At 39.4% G+C, this 21,297-nt stretch overlaps 1 protein-coding gene across 4 annotated transcripts in view; it reads left to right on the plus strand.

Moving 5' to 3' along the window:
- Positions 1–21,297, plus strand: part of LOC124606880 — a 305,942-nt gene that overhangs the window by 243,190 nt on the left and 41,455 nt on the right. For all 4 annotated transcript variants that reach the window (XM_047138973.1, XM_047138974.1, XM_047138975.1 and 1 more), the window contains 2 exons: positions 10,658–11,204; positions 18,272–18,408. In XM_047138973.1, the coding sequence (XP_046994929.1) occupies positions 10,658–11,204; positions 18,272–18,408 (684 nt within the window). The remainder of the gene's footprint in view (positions 1–10,657; positions 11,205–18,271; positions 18,409–21,297) is intronic.

Raw genomic sequence — 21,297 nt, forward strand, 5'->3', positions numbered from 1 at the left:
TTTCAGCTGCATGTTGTGCCACAGGGTGGTCTACTTTACTCTTGACCACAATTTGATGGTGGCCATTCATCCTGGTAGACAGCTGATTGGTGTTGTTGTTGTTGTGTGTTGTGGTCTTCAGTCCTGAGACTGGTTTGATGCAGCTCTCCATCCTACTCTATCCTGTGCTAGCTTCTTCATCTCCCAGTACCTACTGCAACCTACATCCTTCTGAATCTGCTTAGTGTATTCATCTCTTGGTCTCCCTCCACAATTTTTGCCCTCCATGCTGCCCTCCAATACTAAATTGGTGATCCCTCGATGTCTCAGAACATGTCCTACCAACCGATCCCTTCTTCTAGTCAAGTTGTGCCACAAGCTCCTCCTCTCCCCAATTCTATTCAATACCTCCTCATTAGCTATGTGGTCAACCCATCTAATCTTCAGCATTCTTCTGTAGCACCACATTTCAAAAGCTTCTATTCTCTTCTTGTCTAAGCTATTTATCGTCCGCGTTTCACTTCCATACATGGCTACACTCCATACAAATACTTTCAGAAACGACTTCCTGACATTTAAATCTATACTCGATGTTAACAAATCTCTCTTCTTAAGAAACGCATTCCTTGCCATTGCCAGTCTACATTTTATATCCTCTCTACTTTGACCATCATCAGTCATTTTGCTCTCCAAATAGCAAAACTACTTTACTACTTTAAGTGTCTCATTTCCTAATTTAATACCCTCAGCATCACCCGACTTAATTCGACTACATTCCATTATCCTCGTTTTGCTTTTGTTGATGTTCATCTTATACCCTCCTTTCGAGATACTGTCCATTCCATTCAACTGCTCTTCCAAGTCCTTTGCTGTCTCTGACAGAATTACAATGTCATCGGCGAACCTCAAAGTTTTTATTTCTTCTCCATGGATTTTAATACCTACTCCGAACTTTTCTTTTGTTTCCTTTATTGCTTGCTCAACATACAGATTGAAAAACATCGGGGATAGGCTACAACCCTGTCTCACTCCCTTCCTAACCACTGCTTCCCTTTCATACCCCTCTACTCTTATAACTGCCATCTGCTTTCTGTACAAATTATAAATAGCCTTTCGATCTCTGTATTTTACCCCTGCCACCTTCAGAATTTGAAAGAGAGTATTCCTATCAACATTGTCAAAAGCTTTCTCTAAGTCTACAAATGCTAGAAACAAAGGTTTGCCTTTCCTTAATCTTTCTTCTAAGATACGTCGTAGGGTAGGTATTGCCTCATGTGTTCGAACATTTCTACGGAATCCAAACTGATCTTCCCCGAGGTCGGCTTCTATCAGTTTTTCCATTTGTCTGTAAAGAATTCGCGTTAGTATTTTGCAGGTGTGACTTATTAAACTGATAATTTTCACATCTGTCAACACCTGCTTTCTTTGGGATGGGGATTATTATATTCTTCTTGAAGTCTGAGGGTATTTCGCCTGTCTCATACATCTTGATCACCAGATGGTAGAGTTTTGTCAGGACTGGTTCTCCCAAGGTTGTCAGTAGTTCTAATGGAATGTTGTCTACTCCGGGGGCCTTGTTTTGACTCAGGTCTTTCAGTGCTCTGTCAAACTCTTCACGCAATATCATATCTCCCATTTCATCTTCATCTACATCCTCTTCCATTTCCATAATATTGTCCTCAAGTACATCGCCCTTGTATAGGCCCTCTATATACTCCTTCCACCTTTCTGCTTTCCCTTCTTTGCTTAGAACTGGGTTTCCATCTGAGCTCTTGATATTCATGCAAGTGGTTCTCTTTTCTCCAAAGGTCTCTTTAATTTTCCTGTAGGCAGTATCAATCTTACCCCTAGTGAGATAAGCCTCTACATCCTTACATTTGTCCTCTAGCCATCCCTGCTTAGCCATTTTGCACTTCCTGTCGATATCATTTTTGAGACGTTTGTATTCCTTTTTGCCTGCTTCATTTACTGTGTTTTTATGTTTTCTCCTTTCATCGATTAAATTCAATATTTCTTCTGTTACCCAAGGGTTTCTACTAGCCCTTGTCTTTTTACCTATTTGATCCTCTGCTGCCTTCACTATTTCATCCCTCAAAGCTACTCATTCTTCTTCTACTGTATTTCTTTCCCCCATTCCTGTCAATTGTTCCCTTATGTTCTCCCTGAAACTGTGTACAATCTCTGGTTCTTTCATTTTATCCAGGTCCCATCTCCTTAAATTCCTGATTGGTAGCCATACCAATATAAAAAGCTGAACAATAATTGTAGCAGAGCTGCCAAATGACGTGGCTAATTTCACAGGTGGCCTGGCCCCTGATGGGGTAGGATAAACTTGTGACAGAACTGGAATAGGGAGTCTGGTTAGGTGGATTCGACAGGTTTTGCACCTGGTTCTTCCAGAGGGATATGATCCTTGTGGTAAGGGGTAGGGATTGGGAGTGGCATAGGGATGGACTAGGATATTGTGGGGGTCGAGTGAGCAATGGGAAACCCCTTTAGGAAATGTGGGAAGTATCTCAGGTAGGATGTCCCTCATTTCAGGGCATGATGATAGGTAATCAAAGCCCTGGTTATTTTTACATAGCTTTTATTATTGGATACAATTTAATATATTTGGAAAATAGACCCACTGCCACAAATATATAATCAAAATCTCCCGTTGTCTTGGGTAGTGGATCGCAAATGTACAAGGCCACATTTTCTTAATACTTTCTTGGGTTTTATTGTCTGCATTGGTCTTCGACTGGTTGCATTTGTCACTTTTAACTTTTAATGATGGCATGATTTTACCCTTTGCATAACCCGAAGGCCCATGTTGCTGAGCATTAGACACTCCAACATTTTTTTGGTACATTTCTTTGCCCCATAGTGACCATATGCTAGGTGAAAATAATCAGTTGTCATCTCCATATGCTTTAAGACCACTTACCATATTCCCGGACAACTTCTCTTCTTTTTGTGTAATATCTCTTCATAAATTACATAGGAGCCTATGTCCCCAGCATCTACATCCTCAAATTTGACTTTAACGTACTTGAGTATCTCATCTGCATTCTGATGCTTCTTTTTTTCTTTTCTTGTAAGTTTTATAAATAATTTATTTCGCAGGCCACAACATTATCCCTCACCTTTTGAGATGTTTCACTGCACTCTGGCAGTTGTGATGCAGCATCAGGTACTGCATGCTCTGCACTCTTGATGTATCTGATATCCATGTTGAATTACTGTAAAAACAGAGACCATCGAGCCAGTTTGTTATGTTATAATTGACAGTACTTCAGGAGACTTGGGCTCTATGATCATTGTGGATAATGGTTTTGTTCCTCCACAAGAACCTTAGACTAAGGCAAGGTCCTCTTTTTCGGATACCATATAATTACATTTGTATTTGTTGAGGGTCCAGCTTGCAAATGCAATTTGCCAATCAGTGTTTTCTCCCTCAGCCTGTATCATCTGAAAAATTGACACCCCCAAGCCTCAGTCCATCAGTCTGAGCCCATTATCATTACTGTCATTGTGTAGACTTTCCTTTCCTATACTGATAGACTTCACCAGTGGGAAGAACATGATAATAAATAGCACCTATCACCCAAGGAAAGATATTAAGAAATGTACATGGGTATCACCAGATGGAAACACAAGAAACCAAATATATCAGGCACTCATAGACAAAAGGCGTACATCAGATATTATGGATGTTAGCAGCTGCAGAGGGGCAGATGGAGACACAGACCACGACTTAGTACGAATTAGATATTGGCAGAAGATAGATTTGGTAAGAAACCAAGGGAATAAGATAAGAATGAAACACAGTATACAAAGACTCCAAACAAAGGAAACACAGGAAGAATATGGGAAGAAACTAGAAGAGATGTTGGAAGCAGGGAGAAACACAGGGAATGAAGATAATGTGGAAACTAAACGGGAGTCGTTGAGAACTGACATTAGTGTAGCTGCAGAAGAGATACTGGGGAGAGTACAATGCAAAAGGGTGCTTAAGTGATTCCATGAGGAATACTTAACGGTAATACATGAGAGAAATGAAGTGAGATGGAGAATGTTGCAAAGGAACACAGGTTAGCGGCAGAATAATACAGAGGAAAGAAGAAAAGAGAGGATAAGCTTTGTAGGCTAAAGAAAAGGCGCATGAAAGGAGAAAAATAGAGCAACCGAACGGAATGCGAGACAATATAGAGATCAGAAGGTTCTATGAAAGAACAAGAGATTTGAATAAAGGTTTCCAACCTTGACAGTTTTTTATATAAGGATAAGGACAGAAATCTAATTCGAGATAAAAGCAAAATCCTAGAAGGGTGGCAAAAGTATTTTACTGAACTGCTTGACGGGAAAGAAGGGGATAAAGAAGAAGGAACTGTGATTGAGAATGAAAGGGAACAGGACTTGAAATTGGAATCAGGGTGAGATATAGAGAATCGGGAAGAGGAAGTAGTACCAGAGCCAGAGGAAGAGAAGAATGCTATCAAGAGCCTAAAAAAGAATAAAGCAGCAGGAGAAGACAGCATAGAGGCTGAATTATTAAAATATGGGGGAAAGAAAATGGAGGAGGCAGTCCATGAATTGATAAATGAAATTTAGATAAAGGATGTAGTGCCTAAGGATTGGAACATGGGAATTATATGCCCATTGCATAAAAAAGGCAACAAGTCAGAATGTAGTAATTATCGTGCACTCTCTTGGACGTAACATATAAGATATTTAGTAAAATTTTAGCTTCCAGTCTTGAAGGGATGATAGAAGGGATATTGGGGGGACTATCAGGCTGGATTTAGGAGGAACATGTCCATGATGGATCAGATATTTTTATTAAGACAAGTGCTAGAGAAGTTTTATGAGTATGACAAGTAACTACATCAGTTGTACATTTATTTTAAGCAAGCATATGACAACCTACACATGAAGAAAATTATACAGATCATGAAAGAATTTAGAATCCCACTAAAACTGGTCAGTTTAATGGAAATGACAATGAAAGCAACAGTGTGTAAAGTAAGAGTAGAGCAAGAACTATCTGGTGAATTCCAGGTACAGAGGGGGCTACGACAGGGCGATTTGATCTCTACAATGCTATTTAATTTAGTTTTAGAAAAGGTGATGCAGCAAATGCCGATAAGCCCAGGAGGAACAATACTTAATCAGCAAGTTCAAGTGGTAGCATATGCGGATGACGTAGCATTAATGGCAAGGAATGTAAGAAATGTAAGGGCACTATAGGAGAACTACGATACGTTAGAGGAAGCAGCAAGAGAAGTAGGTTTAGAAGTAAACATAAACAAAACAAAGTATATGGTGATGGGGGAGCCCAATATAAACGGACAAAAGAATTCAATAGTAATGAATGGGAAAAAATATGAAAGAGTGAAAACATTTAAATATTTAGGTTCTGTAATAATGGAGGACAATAAAGTAGCAGTATAAATTCAAGAAAGGATAGCGAGTGGAAATCGTTGCTATTTTGCCTTGCAGAATGTATTTAATTCCAGGAATGTTAATAGGAATACAAAAATCAAAGTATACACGACCATAAAACACCTATAGTAATATATGGACCAGAAGGCTGGTTATTGACATTAAAGGAGGAGAACTGTTTATTGAGATGGGAAAGAAAGATACTTAGAAGGATTTTTGGAGCAGTGACAGAGGAAGATGACTGGAGAGTAAGGACAAATGTAGAACTACAAACACTTTTTGGACAGATGGATATTGTTGTTAAAATTAAGCAGGGAAGAATGAGATGGGCAGGACATGTACAGAGAATGCCAGAAACTTGGAGTGTCAAGAAAGTTTTTCTGAGAAAACCTGGCGGGAGAAGGAGAAGAGAGAGACCCAGGAAAATGTGGCTGGTTGATATGGAAGAAGATCTAATGGTGATGGGAATAATAAATTGGAGAAAGAAGGCAATGGGCAGAGAAGAATAGAGGCAGGTGGTACAGGAGACCAAGGTTATTCAAGGACTCTGGAGCCAATCATGAAGAAGAAGAAGCCACAGTCTAACTGACCATAGCCAAAGAGTATGGTTAACTGGAGCCTGGATACCACAACTTAATATAGTCAGCTAGACTTACTTTCAGCTTCTTAAATGCCGCATCACATTTGTCAGCCCTTACAATTGTGCCCCTTTTATTCAGTAGACTATTTTTCTCTGAGTCTAAACAAGGCCCCCGGAGCAGACAACATTCCATTAGAACTACTGACAGCCTTGGGAGAGCCAGTCCTGACAAAACTCTACCATCTGGTGAGCAAGATGTATGAGACAGGTGAAATACCCTCAGACTTCAAGTAGAATATAATAATTCCAACCCCAAATAAAACAGGTGTTGACAGATGTAAAAATTACCAAACTATCAGTTTAATAAGTCACAGCTGCGAAATACTAATGCAAATTCTTTACAGACGAATGGAAAAACTGATAGAAGCCAACCTCAGGGAAGATCAGTTTGGATTCCGTAGAAATGTTGGAACACATGAGGCAATACTGATCCTACGACTTATCTTAGAAGAAAGATTAAGGAAAGGCAAACCTACGTTTCTAGCATTTGTAGACTTAGAGAAAGCTTTTGACAATGTTGATTGGAATACTCTCTTTCAAATTCTGAAGGTGGCAGGGGTAAAATACAGAGATCGAAAGGCTATTTATAATTTGTACAGAAACCAGATAGCGGTTATAAGACTTGAGGGGTATGAAAGGGAAGCAGTGGTTGCGAAGGGAGTGAGACAGGGTTGTAGCCTATCGCTGATGTTATTCAATCAGTATATTGAGCAAGCAATAAAAGAAACAAAAGAAAAGTTCGGAGCAGGTATTAAAATCCATGGAGAAGAAATTAAAACTTTGAGGTTCGCCAATGACATTGTAATTCTGTCAGAGACAGCTAAGGACTTGGAAGAGCAGTTGAACAGAATGGACAGTGTCTTGAAAGGAGGATATAAGATGAACATCAACAAAAGCAAAACGAGGATAATGGAAAGTAGTCGAATTAAGTCGGGTGATGCTGAGGGTATTAGATTAGGAAATGAGACACTTAAAGTAGTAAAGTAGTTTTGCTATTTGGGTAGCAAAATAACTGATAATGGTCGAAGTAGAGAGGATATAAACTGTAGACTGGCAATGGCAAGGAAAGTGTTTCTGAAGAAGAAAAATTTGTTAAAATCGAGTATAGATTTAAATGTCAGGAAGTCGTTTCTGAAAGTATTTGTATGGAGTGTAGCCGTGTATGGAAGTGAAACGTGGACGATAAATAGCTTAGACAAGAAGAGAATGGAAGCTTTCGAAATGTGGTGCTACAGAAGAATGCTGAAGATTAGATGGGTAGATCACATAACTAATGAGGAGGTATTGAATAGAATTGGGGAGAAGAGGAGCTTGTGGCACAACTTGACTAGAAGAAGGCATCGGTTGGTAGGACATGTTCTGAGACATCGAGGGATTACCAATTTAGTATTGGAGGGCAGCGTGGAGGGAGACCAAGAGATGAATACACTAAGCAGATTCAGAAGGATGTAGGCTGCAGTAGGTACTGGGAGATGAAGCAGCTTGCACAGGATAGAGTAGCATGGAGAGCTGATCAAACCAGTCTCAGGACTGAAGACCACAACAACCACAACATTTTTCTCCTGCGTTGGAATTTAACTGCTCCCCCCAACTCTCCTCTCATTGGGAAGTACCATATTGTCTGGTAGGGGCCTTCTAATTGAATAGCTCTCTTCCTGTCTTTTCCCCCAATGTCAATGATTCACTGCAATGGTCGCTACATGATGATTTTGATGGTAGCGGCCACTTTCCAATGCTCCTGATTCTTCTTCGTCATTGCCTAACAGATCATTTACCATTTTGAGCTCTTCGAAGGGTCAGCTGGCGCTTGTATATCTCTGCTACCACTTCATGCACTCTCTGTCAGATAGCATCAATGATGTTGTGAGTGACATGTCCTAACCGATCATCCGCATTCCTTGAACTGCTATTCCCATTTCTACAGGCCCTCAATGCCACCAGCCAGTGCAGAGGTTGACCAAAGGCACTGCAGCAACTATTCATGATCGTTTAAGGGCACTGCAGTATGAGTGGATAATGAGAAAGTTGAAGATATATCCCTATCGTTCATCTCCACCACTCTGAATTATATAACAACCTGTCACTGTCTGAGAACTGCCCAATTCTAATGAGACAAAACCCGCAGCCATCAGCATCTACCGATTGGTTAGCCTCACCAACATGCTCTGAAAATTGGTTGAAAAGATTATAGCATGATGTTTATGTTGGCTTTTCTTGTTGTGAAGCCTCTCACCCACTGTCAGTGTAGTTTCTGGAAGGGACAATCCACAGATGACCATATGATTAGATGGGAAACAGCAATCCGAAAGGCCTTTTCTAATTGCCAACACTTCATTGCAGTTGTCTTTTTACCTACATAAGGTATATGACACTGTGTGGGATTTACTTACTCTCCATAACTGGGGCTCCATATTGAATTTTTGTTGGTTTATTCGTGTCAGGGTTGGTATATCACTCGGCTCCCCACAGTTCTAAGAGAACAGTGCCCTTCAGGGCTCCATGCTGAGTGTGACATTCTTCCTCATTGCTATTATTAGGCTAGTCACATCTGCCAGACCAGCGGTGACAGTTGCACTGTGTTGATGGTTTTTGCTTTTGGTATAGTTCCCAATGTGTAGCCTCGGCCGATCACCAGCTCCAAGGGTCTCAGCTTGGACCTTTTGCTGCAGCTTTCAGTTCTCTCCCTATAAAACACTGTTCATACACTCAAGTGAGATTACCAGTGGGAATGTGCCTGGAGCAAGGCTCTCTGATGGGAACTCCTAACCCTGTAAGAATGTGTATTTCATATTTTCCTGCGTCACTGTTGATGTTGAACCTCAAATGCACTCATTTTTCCCTCCCTATCAAAAAATCAGTAATAAGAATTTTGTCTGGATGAAAATGCTTTACATCTTTGGCTTAATGACTTCCTTAACTATAAACCATATTGTCAGACTTGTAGGTAAATATATTGTTGATTATTATGTTCTCACTTATGATTATCTATGATTTATCATGGAAAAGAAAAAAGAAAGAAAAAAATCCATATGAAGAGTGCTACAAACTTAAATTCCATTCTGATCCAAATGAATTAATCACATGTTATGGTAACCTTAAGATTAATGTTTTAGCAATACAGAAAGTATCTGCAACATGAGTCAGCCCAAAACTTCACGAGTTGTTAAGATATTATGTACTTCTGATCTAGAAAGGGAGAGAGTCTACATGGAGTCTTGTATTGTAAACATATAGCATTTTAGAGCCCCCATAAAGAACACCCAGTTAAAAAATTATTCAGTGCCACCCAGTAAACACTCTAATTATGTTGTCACATAGGAACTTAAAAATTATGTCAGGTGAAGCAGGAAACTATAGGAAAAGTAATGAAGTGACAATAATGTAGCAATGAGTGGAAAACCTGAACACTCATGGATTGATTTTGTATATTATGAATAATATAAAGTTTTGTATCAAGAAAATGATCTCCGGAAGGAAATCATATAGAGTAACCAAAAAATTGAGCTCAGAATGACATGAAAATATTAAATCAGTGAATCACTTTAGTGCTAGTTCAATTCCAGCCTCTGGTATCATAAAAGGAGAAGCGTGTGTGCCGACAATGTGTCACTCTCCTTGTGGAACTTACTGTTGTAGTGTTGTCTGACAATCATAAAAAAATGCAGACATGTGCAAAGCTTTTCACTTTTGTAATTGATTAAATCTTTTTCTCTGCATGCTGCATAGTACATTAATTAGCAAAACAACATGGAGTTCAATGACAAGAAGTGCTAAAACAATAAAATTAGCTTGAAATGAGATTTACACACTGCACCAACTTCTTAGGATATGAAGGTGACAAAACGGATGCACAAGCTGTAATGGAGTAGTGGGGATGGGGGGTGCTATTCATATGCTGCTGATAGGGGGGTGCTATTCATTTGCTGCTGATCCAGGATGCCAAACGAAAATGTTTTAACAGCAGGTTAATAATGATAAATGAATTTGAATACTGCTCCTGTTGATAAATTATTATTAATTCATCACGATACTCTCTCGCCACACCTTTCCTCTTTCATCTCTCAAAAAAGTCATCTTCCTGATCTGTGTAAATATTAGTGTGAAAATACCTATTATGCAAAAGGGTAGGTAATACATTATTACATGCCTGGTGCAAGAGTGCTGACATGCAGAATGTCGAGGAAAGTATTTCCTATTTACACACTTGTGAAAGGTCTGAACGTGTCTCCCAACTAGAATATCAGTGGGGTCTGCTGGGATAAATGAGCTAAAAGCGAATGGGACAAGAGGGTAGAGGCAGCCAGAGGACAATTCTAACAGAAATTGGGGCTGTGTATGATGGCCGGACACCATTTTTGATTGCTCCCGCTTTATTAGTGTCTGTCGCTATTATGTATCTACAGGCTGCTTAACACCCCATGTGTGTGATAGATTGTCTTTGCCTGTAGCAATTAAAAGATTATTGAAATAAAAGCTTCTCTCATCTGTATTTTTAATTTATTTTAAAATGTTTTATATGTATTGTTATTTGTGGTGATGTAATGTAGGTGACTGATTTACATTTGAATTAAGTTGATTTGCATTTTTTGAATTGTTTAATTATTTTTACAGGCTGTGAAAAGTGACAGAGTGCAAAGTGCAGGTGACAAGAAAAAATGTGAGATGTTGAACAAGCCGGAAGCAGTACCACCAAAAAGCGTAAAAAATGCAGTCAACTCAACACGAAAGAAAGAATTAGTTTACAGAAACGTAAAGAAAAGTAAAAAAGAACGGCAGCCATCTATACCTGACACAGACAAAGTTGTGAATAGTGATCCTTTAGATCGCAATAACTGTCCAGCAAATCAATTTGAAAACCCAAGTCATTTTACAAATTCCAAAAGGAGAGTTCTGAAGAGTGGAAACAAACAAATCAATGCACAAAAAGAAAGTTCTAATGCCATAATGTACAAGAACAAGAGTGATGGTGTTGGTAAGAATGAAGTTTCTCATAGTATCCACTCAATTAATAAAATCAATAAAGGAAATTTAAAGCCAAATACTACAGTCCCAGTATTAGGCAAAGATAGTAAAGATTCCACCAATGACAAAAATAGTAAGCACACCGCCAAGAAAACTAAAAATATGAAAACAAGTGATATGGGCTATGATTTTACAGGTAAGATGATTGATTCAGTATCATAACTACGTGTTAAAGGATGTAAAATATACACTGGTGTCTAAAATTAAATCAACAAACTGTTATTTCCCTGACCTGTCTCCAATTCACAGTAAAATCACGCAAACTGTCAAACAGATGTCCTTACGATCGTGGTCAGGTAGCCCCACAGCCACAATTACTTTGTAAACAGTTACAGATGCTGCAGTATGGCTGTGCAGAAATGGGTCTGTTAGGAGTGGCTAAGGCGGTGGGCGAATATGTTGAAAAAAATTATTCTGACACCTTTTTTTGGAAATGAGGCCATTTATTGGCAGAAAAATGAACAGATGCGAATTCAAATGGGCAACATGAGTCAGGCCTGGGGAGGCGAGAATGAGCCAAGACTTAGTGAACATATTTCACAGCAAACTTAGACGAAGTTAAAGAAAAGTGATGGCTGCCATTTGGACAAGTCCAGATGGCGTGGCATCTACAGAAACAAAGTCCTTGGCGTCGCAGCACCGGGAAGGGAAGATAATGTTCACTGCCACAGGACACGCGGCAGAGAGAGCATTTTCGGCCGACAGGCAGCAGAGTACCTACATCACGGCCACGCAATTTCCTCCGCCCTGATTGGCTAGGAGCCGAGAAAACCGTGGGGGCGGGGGGGGGGGGGGGGGGGGGCCTTGGAAAGTTCTGAAGCTTAGCTCGGTCAGCTTTGCCTAAGCGGCGTTACCTTGTCAACACACGTGGGAGGTGCGTGATTGAGATTGCCCACCTCGATGCTGACTTGCTGCTGCCAGATCATGGGAAGAGAAAATTACAGGCAGCTGAAGCTACCAGCTAATGCTCGACCATAACAAGAGAATTAAATAAACCTTTTGAAATAAATTAAAGACAGAATCCCCTACTATCTGGCTCAACCTTACATGGCACAGAGAAGGTATCTGCCAGATGCTAAGTGGTGGAAGGCCATAGAAAGAACAGAAGCAGGACAGTAGCAAACTGATTTGTCTCAGTGGCTTAATGTGAAGTGTTCTTTTGTTTTCCGGATGTGCTGACAGTTTATAGAAACCGAAACTGTATCCCGAAGACAAGGGTAGGGCTGACCACGTGTGACAGGAGAGAGGACTATTATTTGGCTGTAAGGGCACAATAGTAGCACCTTAGTAGTGCACGGCAACTGGTATGTGAGCTCACAGCAGCCGCTGGATGTGTTGTATCGAGGCAAACGGTGTGCCGAAGAGTTTGGCAGAGTGTCCTTTATTGTTGGTGACCTGCTGTATGTCCACCTCTGACGCGTCTTCACAGAAGGGAACATCTAGATGGTAGTCTCATCATGCCATCTGGACTGTTGAACAGTGGGCCCTGTTGCTGTCACAGATGAGTCCCGGTTTAGTCTGGAGAGTGATTCTCCATGGATTCACATCTGGAGGGAACATGGAACATGATTTCGGGACCCAAATATTACGGAAAGAGACCAATATCGAGGAGGATCCCTAATGATGTTGGCAAGGATTATGTTTACCACTCGAACCCCTCTTCATGAAATTGTATGGGTTAATTGCCAAGGATTAATTGCTGTCGGGTATCATGACAAGATCTTGGGACCTCATCTGCAGTTGTTGCGGGGTGCTTTGTGCCCACACTTCATATTGATGGACGATAATGCTTGACCCCATAGAGATGGCTGATTGATGTTTTCTTGAAAACGGAAGGTTTTGCGTGAATGGTTGGCCTGTTCACTCTCCCAATTTGAATCCCATACAGCTTGTCTGGGATTCACTATGGAGACGTCTTGCATCACATCAGCATCCACCAACTGCTCTGCAGGAGAATGAGCATTATTGCCTCAACTTGAGACTGATATCATTCACAGCATGCCCCATCATTATCAGGCCTGTATTGCTGCTAGAGGTGGTCACAATCCATATTGAGTAAATTAACCAGTTGTTGGAATGTGTGTGCAAATCCGTTAAGTTGGAAAAAATGAAGAAAATTTTTGTCTACAATTATACATGTTGCAATTGTTTACATTACGCATTCTTAAATTGTTTCTACTTTACTATGACCTGTTTACACTATTTTGTGGCAAAATAAATGCAGGCTTGCAAAATTTCCATTTGTTATTTTAATTTTGGGCACAAGTGTATCTGCACTAACATTTATATTTTGGGTTCTTAAGTCTAAACAAAAACATTTTAATGACAGTGATTAAAACATTCTCTATTTTTAGCTTTCTGTTTGTCTATTTGTAAGAAATTCTCTGCTAGGTCTATGGACTTTCAGACAAAGTTCGGAGATTAAAGTAAAAGATGTGAAAGACATACTAATAGATGCTTGTACTTCAATGTCTTCAACTGCCATTCATATCCTAACAAATGTTCAGTAAAAACAATAGCACTATATGGACTCCAGCCAATAGTTTAAGTTTGTGCATTAAGTACTGTACCACAGTGTGCACTCAAAACAATGAGCTTTTTTGAAAAATTATTTTTTGAAAGCAGCATTATGCAGTCTTCTTATATTTGGATCTTTTCTATGGCGTATAGGTCCGTGATCCTCTGAGAGCCTACTGCAATGTTTCTCTTGGTAGAATCTTGTATAATATACTCTTTCAAACTCTGAAGGCAGGATGTGACTCATCATTACATACCATGTTTCACAGACTATACGAGGGGCGTTTGAAAAGTCTGTGCAAAGTCCGAGAGATGGCACCACCGGCATGTATCGAGGTCATGTTTAGTTAGTAGCATCTTTGTAAAGAATGCACACCAAGTTTCAGACATATTGGTCAATTTCTTTGTGTTTGGCATTCGTGTGAATCAAGGAAGTCTAGTGATTATCAAAATATGGACGAAGAAGAATTTCCTGTGGTGATTAAATATTACTTTATGAAACGCAGGACACCTCAGGAGACTAAAGAGAAGCTTGATAAACGTTATGGTGACACTGCACCTTCGATTAGAACAGTTTATGAGTGGTTTCAAAATTTTCGGAGTGGCCATATGGGCGCAAGTGATGCTGAACATTCTGGACACCCTGTGGAGGTTACGACTCCAGAAATCATTGATAAAATCCATGATATGGTGATGGATGACAGAAGAGTTAAGAGTGTGAGATTGCTAGTGCTGTGGGCTTCTCGAATGAATGGGTACATAATATTTTGCATAAACATTTGGACATGAGAAAGCTATCTGCAAGATGGGTTCCGTGATTGCTCACACTTGACCAAAAGCAGAAGCGTGTGAAGTGTTGCAAAGATGGTTTGCAGCTGTTCAGGAAGAATCTGCAGGACTTTAAGCATCGTTTCGTCACTGTGGATGAAATATGGTATTACAGGTGCATATTATTCATTGTTATTGGACCGTTTGAAAACTGAGCTGCAAGAAAAATGCCAGCAATTGGACCACAAAAAAGTCCTTTTCTATCACGACAATGCACCAGCACACACGTCAACAGTTGTGGTTGCAAAATTAATGGAAATAGGATTCCAACTCATTTTGCATCCCCTCTATTCTCCAGACTTGGTTCCCTCGGACTACTATTTGTACCCCAATTTGAAGAAATGGCTGGCAGAACAAAGATTTTATTCAAATGAGGAGGTGATTGCAGCAACTAATAGCTATTTTGCAGGCTTGGAAGTTCCTATTATTCGGAAGGGATCAACAAATTAGAACAGTGTTGGATGAAGTGTATAAGTCTAAAAGGAGACTATGTCAAAAAATAAATACGATTTACCCCAAACGCGTAAGTAGTTTTTCTTTTTTGCATGGACTTTTCTAACGCCCTTCATAAAATGCACCTTAATTTTTGAGCAGTTTTTTTAATAACATTTTTACCATTTGTTCTTAGTGTATAAAAGTGAACTGGCCTTTAAAATCACTGAAAATCATCATCTGAACTTTCCTCTTCTTCTTCTTCTTCTTCATCATTTTCATCATGATTTTCCTCTTCATAAATAAGATAGTCTTCACTGCCATCGAGAGTGTTACTTATGCTGCACTTCTTGAAAGATTTAGCAATAACAACTTCTCTCACTCTAGTCGACGTCTGTTTTATCCACTGATACACTTGTTTGATTGTAGGTAATTTTAAAGCTCCCTTCAGTCGTGAATTCATTTTGGGGGTTCATCCATCATCCACTTGTTCCTATTCTCTCCCATACACACCTTAAATGGTTTATTTATTGAGACTTCTAGAGGTAGCAGATTTGAAGTAGGTCCTCCCAGAATAACAATAAGCTGTGTGTTTCCCTGTCTCAATTTCTCTTTCACAGAATTTTTTTAAATGACTACTAAACTAATCAAGCATAAGAAGAGAACTCTTCAATAAAGCTCCTTTCCTTTTCTCCCACAGTCTGTTAGTCCATAATTCCATACCAGCCTTGTCCATCCAACCCTTGTCATGTATGTGGACAATACCACCTTGTGCTACTTCAGAGGATTTTCGCATTGTTTTGTGTTTGAAAATGATCATTTGTTTAAGTTTAGTACCATCAGTGTAGTGTATTTTTTCACATCCACTTGCTTTTTTAGTTACAGTTTTAGCATCTTTCACGCTAACAGTTTTGTTACTCAGCACTTCAAATGTCAGAGGAGTTTCAGCCATGCATGCTATTTGGCTTAGTTCCACACTGGTTTTTTTTCAATGTTGAATAATAAAGCAATGGAAAGATATTTTCTTTTCATACTCTTGTGGCATTATCTGAGATATGTAGGTTTTGTTTATACGCTAAGTCCATGACTCCTCATAAACTTAGCACCAATCAACTCCACTCTTAAAGTCTGTTAAGTTCCACTGTAGTGCTCACTTACAAGTGTGTATTTGAATCATTTTGCCAGTGTCCATGACTCCATTTCAATATGCCATCTTCTGGTTTCGGCCATTTTGCATTCAGTCCTCTGTTTGCACATTTAGTCTTCCTCATCTTATTTTTTACTAGACTGCCAGGCACAAATTGTTTTTTCTGTTGGTGGAGGGCCGAAATGCCACTCAGCTGCTATCTTTCCATGTTCTTCTGCATATGCTATTACTTTCAATTTATAACCCGCACCATGTGAATACCTTTTATTTTTTTCTATTACGAAACTAGCTACTAAAAACAAATATTGTACTGTTATCAATACCACAGATCACTTTTAATTCAAGTTCACTGGCATCGTAGACTGCAATGATGGGTCACAGGCTAGACAGTGTTCTGGGTCTGTGATGATGGTGTGGCAGGAGGGAGAGAGTGTGAGCAAGCTTGTAAATCCCCAAAACTCACGTTCTTTGCACTGGTGCACTGCTGCTGCCTGTTGAATCCAATGTTGCCAGATAGAGATAGGTTTCCCGCATCATCGAATATATGGCCATTTTTAAGACAATAGGAATTTTAAATCAAACATTGGACATTTTTATATAAATTTTGAGTACAAGACCCTTAAAATATGGTACTGGCTTTTCCATGTGGCAGTTCATACCCTAATTCTGTCACTGTCATGGTTCTCAGTAATTTACAATCTTCTCTTTTTCTCTGCCACCCTATCTACTGACATCCGACACTTATTTTGATATGTTTTTATACAGTATTTTATAGTAATCCCCCCCCCCCCCCCCCCTGCCTCTTTTTAATAATTCACATGCAATTTTACAGTTTGAAAGATAACTTCAACTCCCAACCTTGATGTCAAGAAATATTGTGATATAAGCCAACTAGGTACTGAAGAAAGTTCATGTAGGCAGCCAAAATATGACAGTAGCAAGCACAATATCAGTCCATAGAAAACATTAGGTGAAAATCATGGTTTACATGGACTGACAAGGAAAAGGAACAGAGTGGCAGATTTCAAAGTATTAGCTTCTACAAAGGCTATTACTTGGTGACAGCTTCACATACTGATGTCAGTGTGGGAGGTAGCAGGTCACATGAAGCTGACTGCCGGATGTTGGTGGTGTCATGGTTGGTACATTGACATGCTTATGTTGGTAGCCCTCACCAGTTCAACAGCATCTCTGATTCAGAGTAGTAATCAATAGTATTGCCAAATTCCAAACCTCTCCCCACTATGGTAGTCACTGGCTGGAAGCATCCTGGTGATGACTGCTTTGGCAAGTGTATGGTGTCTGTAGTTTGAGTGTGATGCTGAGTCTAGATGTTTGTATCCATCGAAATGTCATCAGGGAAATTAGGCCACAAGCAGTCAGCTCCTGTAAGAAGGCAGCCCTGTAGGGTCTCCTGAGAAGCTTCCTTGTATGGAATCTCTTTTCTGTTATAGATGCCACCCTTAGCATGTATTGTTGTCAGTTATGGTGAGGATGCTGGGTCAGCATTGTCTATGAAGTCAGGTTTTAACTTGGAACGCTGTCCCTGGGAAGTCAGCTGTTGGTCTCACTATTCTCCAACTGCCAGCTGTTGTGGGTAGTGATGCAACAGTGACAATAGCTCCTTTCTTGTGGTACTGCAACTGCTCTCATTGGTTTACATTATCTGAGCATGGGTAGCCTCTGCTACAGCTAGAGTGCAGCCAGGTGATCTACCAAACAAATTTGTCCATATTTGCGCTCAGAGTCTGAAAGCTGTTTGCAGTGCTGGATGGAGTGTACTGAAGGTGAAGGAAATGTATTAACATTACTGGATGTCTTCCATAATGCATATTTGCAGATATTTTTACATTGATTAATGGTGTCTGCATTGTGCTAATGAATAACTTTAATGCTGCTTCTGTTTGTACCAGAACAAATTTCCTTCTTGCCTTCTTCTGTCTCTTCATACTATACGTTCTATTCTACTTTTACATCTTCAACAACTAACCTCATTCAGTAACAAAAATGCTCAATTTTATCAGCTATGATTTTCCTTGTTCACCTGTTAGAGTAGAAAAAATTATTGAAAGTATTATGACAGTCAAGAAATTATTGACAGGAAATGTGAAATGAATTTGATTTAATATGAGACAGGACAGTTGATGACAGGCATTAATGTCTTCTTTGTTTATCCTTTTTTTATAATGTATTTATGCACTGTCGACAGCTTTTGTGGCTCTGTCTCATAATCAAGTCTCTCCTTTTTAAGTAACATTATTGTTTCATTAATATTGCAGATTTTCTCGGGAAGCCCCCACGTACCCTGAAGCAGAGGAAGAAACTGGCCAAAATAGTCAATACACTATCACAAAATAACAAAAAAAATGTGGATGTTTTTGATGATACTTCAGAAGATCATGAAAATAGTAGGGCGGTATGTTTAAGATCTTGGTGTCTGCATGATTTCACAATAAATATTTTAGATTTATCATATGAGTTTTATTGATGCTGTTGTAATCCATTCCCTTAAAAAAATTCATTTCAGTAGTACACTGAAAAAGTGATTTTACCTTTTATTTTTAAGTACATCTTCACCCACCTGTCATCTCACTGTGTCTGTAATTTATGCAACGCTGTGGTCCAAAGAGCTCTTACTTATTTTAGCATTTATTTGTATGCCCCACATTTGTGAACATCTATGCCTACAATACAGCTTTGTTTTTGTGAGCCGTCAGATGGGTCATTCACTCTTTCATTTATTTATGCTGAGCGAGGTGGTACAGCGGCCATCCATATTTAGATTTCCTATATTTCCCTGATTCACTCGAAGCAAATGGTGAGATACTTCCTTTGAAAGAGCATGGGCAATTTCCTTCCGCATCCTTGAAGGAGTCAAAGATTGTGACCTATCCGTAATGACCGCAATTTCAATGGGATGTTAAACCCTAATCCTTGTTCCTTCCTTTCTTCCTCTTGCATTTATGCTCTTCCATACAACCATTGTATCAGATGGTTTAGCTGATTTCTGTTACCTGCTGTGCCAGCTTTCATCACTTATGATACAAGGTGAAGGATGATCTCTTTTTCCGTGACCTGTCTCATTATAGTTTGCCTTATATACAGATTTTAGTTGCAATAAAAATATCACTTGGAGATGTGTATGAACTTTTCATGTTTAATTTGCTCTTAAGGCTCTAATTTGGATCAGTCATGCAACATAAGATAAACAATTTGGTGTCTTGTTAGAAGACGTTCAAAATGACGATGTATTTATACTTATTAGCCATCACACAAAGAGCTTTGAGAGCCTCATACTTACAAAACAATAACCTGCACTTTTCATAGAATTGATGATCTGTTACTTTTTGCAAGGTAGCCTCTACTGATCGAGGAGGAATTGACTGTTACATATTCATTTTGATGCACGTTCAGACTAATTTTCACAATTTTGAAACTTAAATACAGGATAGGAGCTGGAAGTGTGTGTCCTGGATTGTACAACTTTTCTGTACAATTTTCTATTTTCCGTCTTTCTGTTTTCCTGACAAGCAAACTGCAATTTTGTGCTCTTTCAATTAATCCTGATGAGTGTACTGCTGTCACTCCTGTCTCTCAAGGTGTTAATTTAACTATTATATCTGCCTCCATATCTACATCTACATCTGTTCTTCTTCTGTATTAAGTTTGGCAGAGAGTACGTAGTGTACCAATACCATATCCCACTCCCACCCCCACCCCCTCCACCACTCTATCCCTCCATTGTACATGGAAGAATGATTTCTGTAGCTGTTACATTGTAGTCATTATGTGAGATGTGTGTTGGAGGAAATAGTATGTGTCTGGAGTCCTCCTGGAATAGGAGCTCTCAGAATTTTGTAAGAAAAATTCTCTATGCTTCACATAGTATGTCTTGAAGCCTCTCCCATTGCAGTTTTTGTAGCATTTTTGCAACAAACTCACACTGGCTCAGCAAATGTGTGATGAAGTGTGCGGCTCTATTTCGAATCTTTCCATGTCTACCAATAAAACAGTTTTGTGAAGTGCTGTATTTGACAAAAAGTATTCAGCGATTGATTGGCAGGGATTTTGCAAGTGATCTCATTCATAGGTGAATTACACTTCTTTAGCATTCTTATAATACATGTGAATTCTGCTATCTGCCTTCCCTGTGACAGGATTTGTGTGGTGGTCTACCTTAAATCTCCCAGGTAGAATCTCTTGAGATGCTTGAAGACTGAGACTAATTTTAGTAAAAAAACTGTGTATTGGGTAATAAAATGTTTTCATATCAGTTATTACATCATATATGTTATACAGATTCTTCTTCAGGCTTCTTTTCTTAAATAGTAGCATACACATTTTGCGCAATGTGACATACTCTTTTAGTGCAGTTGTTTTCTGCTTTTTATGCATGGTTGTAGTTCTAGTTTATTATATGGAACCAATAGTTATTTCCATCGAGTAGCACATGACCAATGACACAAAATTTAATGAATGACCCATTCAGTGCTCATGTCAGGCTTTGTGTGGCACCGCGGAAATACATGTGCAATCTCCAGTATATTTCATGCTGGTGCTGCCCCCTAGCTCGTAAAGATTTATAAATGACTTTCTTTCAAGCTGAGTGAGTTATATAAAGTGTTTAACTTGAAATGGGATCATGCATTAAACCAGTGAAGGAATGAGTGCCAGTCTCTTTCAGACGTATGTGGTCGGGGATTATGGAAACACTAAAAACACAACATATTACCATGCCTAATACAGAGTAGAAAAACCATTGGCATTCAAAATAGCTTCCAATTGTCTCAGAATGGATAAATGCAGGACCTGTACGGCTTTCAAGGGAATTTTATACCATTCTTCCTGCAAAATAGTGACAAGTCCAGGTAACGATGATGGAAGTTGATAGCGATCACACACCTTTTTCACTGAAGTACACTAGAGACGCTCATATTGAGATCTGGTGACGGTGGTGACTAGCAGAGATGCAACAATTTCTCCTCATGCTCACAATACCAGTCCAGGATGATACGAGCTGTGTGAACAGAAGGCCCTGTTGTTTTCTTACACAATATCACCATTAGGGAACAAATATTGATTCATGGCATGGACCGGATCAGCCAATATGGTCACACAATCCTTGGCATTAATGTGACCTTGCAGATTAGCTGTGGGGCCCATGGAAACCACAATGACTACCAAATTGTCACGGAACCTCTGCCATGTTTCACTCTTGGAATGTAAACTAGAACAGAAGTTGGAAACAGGGTGAAACAAGACATTACGGTCATCTGTATCACTGATTAGTGGTTTTGGATTTCCA

This window comes from Schistocerca americana, chromosome 3 (genome assembly GCF_021461395.2).
Source record: "Schistocerca americana isolate TAMUIC-IGC-003095 chromosome 3, iqSchAmer2.1, whole genome shotgun sequence".
Lineage (NCBI taxonomy): Eukaryota > Metazoa > Arthropoda > Insecta > Orthoptera > Acrididae > Schistocerca > Schistocerca americana.